General features: G+C 39.9%; 1 protein-coding gene across 1 annotated transcript in view; it reads right to left on the bottom strand.

Moving 5' to 3' along the window:
- Nucleotides 1–12,188, bottom strand: part of TRPM8 (transient receptor potential cation channel subfamily M member 8) — a 57,667-nt gene that overhangs the window by 36,211 nt on the left and 9,268 nt on the right. Inside the window, exons 3-7 of the mRNA XM_018558269.1 lie at nucleotides 3,192–3,312; nucleotides 3,037–3,110; nucleotides 2,114–2,270; nucleotides 610–787; nucleotides 241–413 (exon numbers count right to left, since the gene is read on the bottom strand). Coding sequence (XP_018413771.1) covers nucleotides 241–413; nucleotides 610–787; nucleotides 2,114–2,270; nucleotides 3,037–3,110; nucleotides 3,192–3,312 — 703 coding nt within the window. The remainder of the gene's footprint in view (nucleotides 1–240; nucleotides 414–609; nucleotides 788–2,113; nucleotides 2,271–3,036; nucleotides 3,111–3,191; nucleotides 3,313–12,188) is intronic.

Raw genomic sequence — 12,188 nt, 5'->3', positions numbered from 1 at the left:
ATGCACAGCTGCTCCAGATTCTGTCTGCTCCAGTTTTGATAAATTCCCCTCACAGAGATTTCACCAGAATTCAGACCAAAGCTGCTACAATGGGGAATCCATTTAAAAAATAAAAGCAGGAAAATAATGTTGACTTTACACACAGCAGCTACTGAACTCTCTACAGGAAATCAAGAGTTGATATGTTAGCACCACTAGATATAAAATAATTTAAAATATAGCCAATTTAAATTCACATACCTCTGTTGTGGAAGTCCGGATCAGTGTGTCCCGATTAGAGATCATGCCCCAGGCTGCGATACCAATAGCTACCACTTTTTCTTCTGAGCTCCGGCTGATGGTGTTATCTCTAACCACTTCTCCGATGTACTTCATAAGGCCATAGTGAGTTCCGCCTGTAAATATCCAGGCTCCTGAGTGTGTGAAAAGGAAAACAATTTCATTTATCCACCTGCAGCTGAAAGTAAACCACCTCTACCAACTCTTTAAAAATATGTTTTAATACCTCCAAATGTTTAAATTATATTCAACCTTATGTTTTCAGACTCATTTTTGTATGTGCAGGGTGGAAATAACTGAAAGAACTAGTATTGGGGTCTCCCGAATTACCTTTGGTCTGTGCAATGTAAATTAGACGGCTGAAGATCTTGCGCATTCTTGGCTTCAGAGAGAAGTTCTTGGCACCTCCTGTCACAGAGATGATGAGGTTTGGTGTTTTAAGCTGCCAGTATTTGGTCATGAGCTCATACAATGTGTCTGGTGTTGTGTCCCGGGACAAGCGAATGTACTGAAATGAGACGATAAAAAGGGAATAACTATGCAGAACAGTACCTGCAAAAACATCTGATATCTGTAAACCTTCAATATAATTAATATTATTATTATTATAATACAGTATTAATATAGCGCCAACAGTTTGCACAGCATTTTACAACATATGGGGAGACATATTGCAATTACAATACAATGCCATACAAAAGGATTAGAAGGACCCTGCTTGTGAGAGTTTACAATCTACAAATACCTTCAGAATAATAACAAAACTTGCAACAGAAATAATAGGGATACATTATAACAGCCTTTCTCTGCTTAAGGAAGGAACTTTGATGTACAGGGGGAACCCCTACTTTTATTGTGTTTTTCCGTGGGGTCCCCTTAAAATCCATTACATTTTAGATTGGGGTGCATAATTTTAAACGGTGCCGTGACTGAAAAACGGTTGAGAAATGCTGCATTATAATTAATAAGTAGCGTCTTTTATAAATATATATTTCATGCTAAAAAAAATTTAAAAGATGATGATGCATTGTTTTGATTACAGATGTTAAAGAATGCGAGGAACATAGAGATGCACAGAACTGGATTATCTGCATACATGTCCTTTAATTTACACATTGCTCAGAAAATTAGCTTCAGTTTTGAACTATGGTAATATGCAGACTGCTCTGTGCAGTAATTATGCTGTACCACACTGGGAAGATACAATCATTTAACATGCAGGCAATAAAATCACTTTCGTTATAGATTTAGTTATTGACTACTCATAATTATAGTAGACTGCTAGACTACACTTAGCCAACAGTGAAAATTCAAACTGGGATATTTGTTACATAAATGTTATTTAGTAGTGCCCCATACTGTACATTTAAGACAATATGATCTTATCCAAAAGTGTCCTGAACTTGTCTTTCTTATAAATTACATGTTTGTTTTCCAACAACCAAAATATATATTTTTTTATCTGAGTAGTTGTTACACTAATATTATCCTAGATTAAAGCAGTACAAATGATTTTACATGTTTCCTTAAATACATCCAGGCAACTTCCCCATACTTCACCATTCTACTAAACAAGGTGGCCCGCTCAAGGAAGCTTTAAGATGAGGGCTCAGGCACAAGCGCAGGCTAATGCCATAGCCAAATTTTTTTACAATTTTTTAAACAAATATATTTAATTTTTTCATTACAGTGGAATGCTAAACACAGCACAAAGCACACTGTTTTTGTGTGTGCGTTTGAGCAATTTCGCCATGTGTTTCCTATTGTGTTTCTTTGTACAAGATGGTTGCCTTTTAAAATTGTGTCTGTATTCTTGAGCCAGATAATAACATACCTTTCCTTTTTTTCCAAATGCATCAAACTGAATATCTCCATATGCATCTGTAGGCAGCTCTTTTGTGTGCTTCTTGTAGTTCCACTTATCATTCTGGTTGGTCTGAGCCCCTTCAACATGTTGCATCTTGGAGTACCCACATTTGCACATGCCATCTCTACAATAAGGAGACACAGCTTGCTATAGTGTACAGGTTGTCAACATATATGCATTTTTATGCTGAACCACTATACATCTCAGTATGAACAGGGGATATCACCTGTCTACATAAAAGGGACACTTAAAATTAGCATAAAAAGCAAGTGTTGGCTCTATTACAGATTGTTAAGAGGTCTAAGTAGAATTATCTGACCCAAAGCTGGCATCCACTGCATTTTCCCACAGACTTGTGATGGTTGATAAAAACAGAGAAAATGGCAATCAACAAGAAACGACTCTATATACAGATCTACAGGCATACACTGATCTAGCTTTGTCCAGAGGGTTCCCCGATTAACCCAGTCTTTAGATCAGTAGCAGATCCACAAGTATCTGCAGGAGGTTTGGGTATTTTGAAAGTACACAAACAATTGCAGTTAATGACTATATGCTATAAAGTAATTTTCTGCATTTTTCCAAAGAAAACGTAACACTTCAAAGATGCATTATGCATTTACTAGAATCCAAGGCTGTACCTGTCATGTGGCTGTGATCTTCTTTAGGGTCAAGTATACTTACTTCTTCCTCCTTAAACTGTGGCCATCTCCTGTAGACCCTTGGGAAACAGTACAGTGGTGTATAATCTGGACCACTGTACTGTACAGAAGATTTAAAGATTTCCGAGCTTTGGAGTTGGATTGGATGGGGGGGGGGGGGTTTTAAGTACCACCACAGGGACATTAAGGAGCCAATTGTATCAGCATATTGTTCCGTCCAATACTTACTGTGATTTTGAATCCTTGGTGTATGTTATGCACTCTCTCTTCTTAAAGTTCTCCTGAATAAATTTGACAGCATCCTGTAATAAGAGAATCAAATGCAGCATCAAAGAAAGAAACCTTTTTCTTAGGCTTAGGTCAGTGTTCAGGAGTGAACTTACTAACTCATCCAGTGACAACTCAATACTGCGGGACATGCTGGAGTACAATGTGCGGGAGCTCTCCATCATCCCACTTCTGCGACTCTTCATCTTGGCCAAATCTGTGGAATTCTCTAGCAATCTAGGGAGAAAGAAGACAAAAAAATGTAGGCCAGATTGCTTTTTTTAAAGCTTGTGCATTTAGGACTTTTCATATAACCATTACAAAGAGCAATGATTGTGTGCTCTTAAAAAATAATCAAACCTTATCCCTTAAAGCCAAACTCCAGACAGACATTAAAAACACTGCTCAGGCTACTTATCAGTCCACTCAAAATAATTAAATATATTTCCACCTACAGCTTTCATAAATACCTGAATCTGGATATCATGCGTCTTTAATCCAATGTACAGCAGGATGTAGACTGGGAGAGGAAGGGTCAGTAATCTGAGCCAATTATGCTCACTGTACTGCACAGTTCTTACACAGAATATACAGACAGGATGAGAAGGGACAGATTGATGACCTCACCAGCATACTGCGGCTCCTTCACGTTCCAGTAACAGCCTCAGATGGGTTCTAGACAAAACTGTATTTTAAATCTGCAGTGAGTCTAAAAAGAGGTCTCATGGCATATTTTAATACTGAAAATAAAAGGGAAAGATTAGAACTCCTATCAGGTTTTCACTGCAGTGTGGGACCCCACTGCGTGAATTTCCTTTCACGTTTTATTCTTATGATACCATGACAAGTAATGTTGGGGACAGTGGTCATCAGAACAGGAAAGCCCAGGCAGAAATTAAAACCTGGCAAAGTTTCTAACCCTTCCCCACCCTATTAAAAAATAATCTGTCCCAATTGCAATGATGTCTCATTACTTCCAGACATCCTATCACAAGGACAGAAAGTGTGCAAAAAGTTCCCCAAGGGGAACATAGACAACTCAGACTGACAATGTAAGGCTTCCACACTCTATCCAACACAACAAGAGAAGTTTTAGCCGGAGTTCAGTTTTTATTAAATCAAGCTTGTTAATGGAATGCTAACAATTATGACAGTTTAGGAATTTTAATATTAAATCATGCTCATGCAGTGTTGTTGTGTCTTCATAATAGGCCTTACTATAGTGATCAGTAACTGCAAAGATTACTGCATGAGAAAGATGTTGTGCGTACAATAAAATAGAAAAACAAAGTGATACACACCCCTCAGTTTATAACAGTAAATGAACGACTTGGAAACATCAATTTCATGTAATAGAATGAGATTTTGATGTCGCTAATAACAGACAGTGTAATGTTTAACTAAATCACAAAGATGTAATAGTGATTACAAAATATTTAGTAGAAAAATAATGATAATATTATTGTTATTATTACTACAACAACACACATGCTCTATTTTATTATAAATGTACCTGCTTCTAAATTATAATATGTCAATTAAGAAATACATTTTGACTTCAGAAAGAACCTTATATACTGATCCAGACCTAATTTTTTTTTTTAATTGTTACAAAGACAAACTAATGTCCTTTTTTGTAAACAACACAGGCTAAGGAAAGATTAAACATTAAAAGTATATAAATGATTTAAACAGTTACTAAAACTATTACCAACAATTAAAAATATATATATAAATAAAATGAATAAATCATATACCTTACAATACAGCAAATCTTGGTTTTCTCCCAGCAGTAATTTAGTGATTTTTATATGTCTTTTCATTATTATAAGAATAAGCACATATTTCCAAACTTGGGGAATATAATGATAACATGCAATACCATATATGTTATCACAAACATGTCAACACCTATGTAAGCTAAGAAATAACTAAGATATTGCACATCAATATTGCAGTATGCATGCAAAGACCAGAGATACAAACCCTGCCAAAGCAATTACCTGAGGCATGTGAATGGTAGCTTCTGTAAGTGTACAAGTTCTGTGCTATGGGCTCAGGTAGGATGTTATAACTTGAGTAAAGTCTCCACCTCCAGCACAGCCTCCACTCATTAGATGGTGTGGTATGATGGAGAGAGATGTAGGGCTGTACAATACCATATAAAACCCACAGAAAAGATATTAGTTTCAGAAGCCTCTAATTATTATCTTGCTGTACCACTTTGAATTACTGCAAGGGGATCACTTAGTTTAAAAGGCACAGAAAAAATGGTTGTGCATACTTGCAGTTCGGTTAGGGTCACATTTAACTTTAAAGTGTATTTCCACTTTTGCAGCCAAATTGGTATACCTACTTTATATCTGTTTCATGTTCCCATTCACAGTGCATGCCTCTAAAATGAATATTTTAAAATTGCTGCTAATATTTGACTTGCTATTTTCAGAAAACTCAAAAACTGAAGCTTTCCCATGCTATGTAATGTTAAGGAGGGGGTTGGGGAGTTAATGTTTACCATACTCTTCTATGTGTGTACTGTGCATTCATATCTCATTATCAGGTGTAAATTAGATTTAAACACTGTCTTCCATGACAAAGAGTTAAAGATCGTAAGGCTTGGGTTCTGCATTGTATCTTAATGGGAGAAAAGTGAGTCTGTCCCTATTTTGTCCTCCATTTTCACTGTGCAGTCCAGCCAAAGCCCTGCTCCACAAAGCGTTTGTACTTACCTTTCTCAAGCTCCATTGACTCCCAGATCTGTTGCTGCAGTCTATGAAATTTAATTTGCAATTTCCAACTAACAAACAATTCACTGTCCTTTACACTACCACCCATCCCAATTGAAACAGCTTTGCGGCATGCCTGTTGTTGTATGTGTTCCACCAATACATGGAAGTACCATGATTTTTACTAGTTCCAGCAGAAGATCAGGTCAGTGAGTAATTCAGTGGAAATGCAAAGCATATTAGTATGAACCCTGTCATGAGAAAAACAAGGCAGCTGCAATTGCTAACCTTTCTTCCAAAAATGAAAGCTGCTGGGCTGTTATGCTGATTGTCTTCTGTAGATAGAGCACGCTTTTAGTCAATGGCCCAAAACAAGTATGCAAATAAAGACTTCATTTTGACTTGGACAGCAAGAGAAGATGAGAGAGCACCAAAACTGGCCACCTGCGGACACTTATATCCAGAAAAAAAGTCTGGTACTAAAGAAAATGCAACTATTTTCCTCTGTCGCTGAAGACCCATTATACAGGTTAGGAAATAAGGACAGTGAACACAGAAAACTGACTACTCATAAAACCAAAAGGACTGCCAGAGTCTCCCAAGGTAGATGTTGTGGAGGCAAGGAAAGAAAAACCTGGAAAAGCACCCAACCCTATAAATAGGGGTGCTCTGCCAGTCTTCAGAAGAGAAGTTAAATTGAAGTGTATATACCCTCTTTTACATTGCTGGTCCGTGTGAATACCTCTGTTACATTGATGATCAGTGTATATACCTCCTTTACATTGCTGGTCAGTTTATATACCTCCTTTACATTGCTGGTCAGTGTGAACACCTCCGTTAAATTGGCGGTCAATGTATATACCTCCTTTTTATTGGTAGTCAGTGTGAAATCCCCTGTTACATTGGTGGTCAGTGTATATACCTCCATTACATTGGTGGTGACTGACAATTACCGCACTCTGCAGGGAGAAGACCGTGAGCTGAGTGATCGCTCAGCTCTTGGTATTGAGCCAGTGTGTGATAGCTGTCCCATGCAGCTCCAAGTATTGGGAAGAGTATATATTACTCTCCCAATACTCCTCCTTTAGCCATAGATTTGTTACCATTATACATATTATGTATCTAGGGAGCAAATAGTCAGTGAATGAAAGAGAATGGCAGCTCCAATGTCCTTTATTTGCCTGAATTTATAAGTATGTTTCTAAGAAATGCTTATTACAAATATTTTTTGTTTATTTTTATTGTTTTAAAAGCAAGATTTATATAGTAATAGGTAGTAATAGTAATAGGTACAACAAGTAAGTAAATATATATAATAAGTAAATAATATATAATAAACACAGAGGTTAAGCCCTCATTCACACACAACGCAAGAGCAAAATGGTATATTGCTTATATATGCGTATATGCATGTATGTACGTGCGTATATGCGCGTATTTATACGCATATACGTGCGTATATGCATATATGCGTGCACTATATGCAATCCCAGAATGCATCACTCGTAATGGAATTTTTAATGTGCTGTACGCATCTACACGCATATGTTCACGTAAATATGCAGCAATACGCTGCCCGGACGCATCTCTGTTCCATTCTGTTTTTGCGCATATATACGCTACGCAAATATACGGCTCCATACGCGGCTATGTGTATGGAGCCATTTATTTGCATGTGTTGCATATGGTACAATATGCACATATGCGCGTATATGCGCGGCAGTGTGAATGGGGCCTACATAGAACAAAAATACATGAAGTAACTACTTCTCAGACATATATCTAAACCAATATGTGTGAGATAATAGAGTACTGAGCATTGATCTCACCAGAAAAACATACAAAATGAACATGCATAACACCATATATCCCGACTGCCCCTCATTTGAAACCAAATCCATCTGTCCCTCTTTCCTCCTCACTTGTCCCTCTTTTTGGGGTACAGATGTCTACAAGAATGTTCTATCTAACTACCAAAAGTGTTATTGTGCACAAAACCCTTTATTTTGACTGTTTGCTATTCTGAAAAGCCAGTATAATGGAAAAGTAATTGTGAAAAAAAAACACTATTCTGGGTTTAACCAATCATTTTTGGCATATTATTTCTTAATGGTCCGCATAACTGGGGGCATAGCAGGGTTGAGTCTATTGCCTAAATACATTGTGCTTAGGGTGTGCCTCTTTCTTCTATCAGAATGTTGTAGCACAGCAGTGAACTTTATCCAATAACTTAACCTTACTCTAAACCTCAATCTAAAATCTTAACCCTATCCCTAACTGTTAAAGGCGAACTATGGGGTCAGGGCTTTTCCCCATAGTTCTCCTAAGGGTAACGGGAGGACACAAACTAGCGTCCTCCAGTCACCCAAAGCTCAGTATTCCGCGAGCTACCGCTCGCGTTATACTGAAACGCTGCAGCCGGGACGGATCCCGACATTACTGTCGAGATCCACCCAGCTGCGTGAGTGACAGCTGGCTCTGCCTATCTGGAGGCAGAGCTAGCTGTACCCGCCCCCTCCCCGTCCATTCCGCCAGTCAGCGCTGGAGGATCGGGCAGGGGAGGGGGGAGTCCCTGCAGGGAGCCGTGAGTGACAGTCACGGCTCTCTGCAGGGACAGGATCGAGAATTGAGCTAGCGACGGTATGTGTTAGCTCACTTCCCGATCTATTGAGCCGACGTGTGACAGTTTCATTGTCACAGGTCGGCTAGAACTATGAGGCTGAGTGATTTTCAATTAAACTAATTTCTAAGCCTATACTAATGCCAGTACATCAGACACAGACAAAGACAAAGACTGTGAGAAAGCTGTTAGCTGACCCTGGTCTCACATTAGACAAAACGGCATCAATCAGCAGAATTAAAGGAGAACTATGGGGTTAAGGCTTTTCCCCATAGTTCTCCTTAGGGTAACGGGAGGACACAAACTAGCGTCCTCCCGTCACCCTAGGCTCAGTATACCGCGAGCTATAGTGAGACGCTGCAGCTGAAGCGGATCCCGATAATTATGTCTGGATCCACCCAGCTGCTTGACTGACAGCTGGCTCTGCCTATCTAGAGGCAGAGCCAGCTGTACCCGCCCCCTCCCCCGTCCGTTCCGCCTGTCAGCGCTGGCGGATCGGGGAGCGGGGAGGAGGGAATCCAGTCCCTCCCCTGTCACGGCAGAGAGCCGTAACAGGATCGAGAGGTGAGCGAACGCCGGTATGTGTTCGCTCACCTCCCGATCTACTAAGCCTACCTGTGACAGTCTCATTGTCACAGGTCGGCTAGAACTATGAGGTGAGTGAAAAGCACTCACCTCATAGTTCTCCTTTAAAAGAATGACCACTAAAGCATAAGCTACTTTTGAAAGGTCATTGCAGATTGTCTTTCAAAGTCAAGAATAGAAAAACCAAAAGCAATGTTTGAGGACAGCTAGTTCATAGTTTGAAACTGCAGACAGATAGAAATCGTAACTGTGGACACAGGTCTCAATTTCTGCACAGCCAACATAGACCTTAGCCTAGGGTTACAGAGCTGTCAGGAATGGTACAGACCATCCCACAAATTACACTAACTGTCAGTAACCCATGTACATGTACAGTGTAATAAAAGGTTCTAGACTGCCCTGCTGGCCAGGGCAATCCCCATGAGCCTTTTTTGTTTCTGTTCCTACATAGTTTGTGTATTTTAGTATGTAATTACATAGTACGTAATAGAGGGATGTATAGGGTGCCACATCCCACATATACTAGTGTGTAATTATAGTTCACCCACTTGTGGTGTCTTCACCCACTTTGTGGGCACTTTCAACATCTCCATTCCTACTCCCAGCCTCAGACTATAACATCTAATTGTATTATTATGATAGTATGGCACTCCAGGCAACTGGTGTGTAAAGGCAGTTGGCCTAGGGAGCAGGAAATATAAATCTATCCTTGTTTGGACCAATGTACAAACTAAATATGGTGCCAAGCTTGGACATCAATATATTCATTCTACACAGTCTTGCAGGATCAGAATTACCAAATCAAATCTAAAAACATTTCCCTATTCTATTTTCAGCTAAAAATAAAAAGGCCTGGGCAAAAATTTCGCAATAATTCACTACTCCTTTCCATCATTCACCAAACCCATAAACATCATCCTTCTGCAACTACTAACAAACTCAGTCAAATTATTGACTCAGAGTTATGATACAACACCAGTTCCCTATTTAACCATCAGCTTGTCCATTTAGCCTCCACCCTTGCGTGTGTTCACATCTACCAAGTGCTCTGCTGCTTTTCCTGTTCTCCGTGTATGACCCTGGCTCTTGCTGATTGATCTCCTGGTTCCTGACTCTGGCCATTGTTTCTGTTCATCCTACTCTGTGTTTCCTGACCTGGTTCAGCTGACTACCCACTTTGACATCTGATCTCTGGCTGGTGATTGACAACGTCCTGGACTTCCTCCATTGTTTTTTGCCATTTTTGTTAATTGTTATTTTCAATAAACTCCTTTTATTTTTAACCTGCACTTTAGTTTCTGTCTGGTTTCTAGGTTCCCTAACAGTCATGTTTTATCTGGGGGGATTTAATATTATTTTGCACAAAAAGTTATATAACCAAGCACTAGTTCTAGTGCTAGGCCTTTAACGTTTGCTACATCTGAGACCATTCAGCAATTTGCTGGTAGATGTTCTAAGAAGCATTGAGATGGGAAAATGTGGCCTCTGATGCAAATAAGCTATAATGTTGGAAAAAGAAAATTCAGTTTTTGCATATTTTATTTCTGGAAAGCCACAGTAATTACTGAGAATGGTGAAATGTAGGTGTTCTGTTCTTAAAGGACAACATTTATTGTGGCACACACAAGTCACAAAGGAAGTTAATGCTGGATGACTTCTTTCTGCCAGGTGCTATGATTACAGGTCCGTTCAGGTAGCAGGCAGCTATATGTTGCCCACCATGTGTCAATAACTGCACCTCCCACAGTAATCAATGTGCTAACGGTGACAGCTTCAATCACATTGTGAGGGGCAGGCTTCCGACGACTTCAATGCCGCACGGGCAGTGTGCGCTTGCGCACACCGTCCCGTGCAGCATTTGTCTCCCGAGAACGCCACTAACCCGCCGACAATCGTACGATTCTCGGTGGGTTTTCAAGCCTGCTCGGGAGACAAAAGACATGCGACCATACAGTAGAAACGGTCGCACGCCTTCCATACACCTGCCGATTATCGTACGATCGCGGCATTTCCCTAGCTGTTCCTAGGAAAGAAAATAATCTGTTAGTGAAAATCATTAGGGTAACAATAAGATTTATTTTGGGACTGTGCAGACAGTAAGTGCTGAAACTGCTATTTTCACATGTAATATTACCACAAAACAATGCAGGATGATAAGTCTACCTTAATGTAATTGCATACAGCACAGAATGCCATTAGTTATGTGTTCACAGATCCAAAAATACATTGCACAATGTTTCAGGCAATGTGCAAATCTTCCTCTGCTGCTTCTCCAATATCATATACATTCCTTTGAAAAATTGTAGCTAGTAAGAATGTGCGCAAGACAGTAGGTTGGAGGTAAACTGCGAAGCATGCTTAAATGTGGGAGGACCTTAAAGGATGAGTCCAGAGTTAATAAAATACAAAGCTGTCCTCTTTCTATAGTAACAAGCAACCTTGCAAAATTGGCATACTCTACATTACATTAGAGGTACATTATTTAAATTATGCTCTTTAGAAAAAAAAAAACACGAACTTCCGGTTCCGGATGAATTAGTCGGTGTAAACTGGAGCTCCGTCCCCGCGACATCCAGCCCACACATAAAGCAGCTAAATTGCGGCATACCGAGTGCCCGACTCGATTGACACTCTCCACTAACCATGGACAAGTTTGTGGCTCGTTCGCAGCCGGTCCGCCGCAACCTCTCTGCTCCGTCCAGCCCTGCGGACGCACAGCTCAAATCCGCGGCCATGGAGGACACAGACGCTGATGACGTCAGGCCGCTGGGTGAGTCTGCTGTTACATCTCCCCATGCCCCCCTGGATTACCAGCAACTGGCAGCCACTGTTACATAGTTACATAGTATTTGAGGTTGAATAAAAACATTAGTACATCAAGTCCAACCTATTAGGATCTCATACTTGTACCCCTGCATATTACGGTCCCTTAAGAAATCGTCCAAAAGTTTCTTGAACAATTCCACATTCTTTGCTGAAATCACCGCCTGTGGCAGTGAGTTCCAGACCCAAACTGATCTTACTGTGAAGAACCCCCTTCGCCCCTTGTGCTGGAATTTTTTTTCCACCAATTTTAGGTGGTGGCCTCTAGTTTTTGTAATGGAGTTAATTTTAAACAGTTTATCGCTAATGTTGCTACCACCATTGAACATTTTGTACATGGAGATCATATCCCCCCTAAA

This window comes from Nanorana parkeri, unplaced genomic scaffold (assembly GCF_000935625.1).
Source record: "Nanorana parkeri isolate BGI_ZX_2015 unplaced genomic scaffold, ASM93562v1 scaffold329, whole genome shotgun sequence".
NCBI classification, from domain to species: Eukaryota; Metazoa; Chordata; class Amphibia; order Anura; family Dicroglossidae; genus Nanorana; species Nanorana parkeri.
This window is presented reverse-complemented; position numbering and strand designations above follow the sequence as displayed.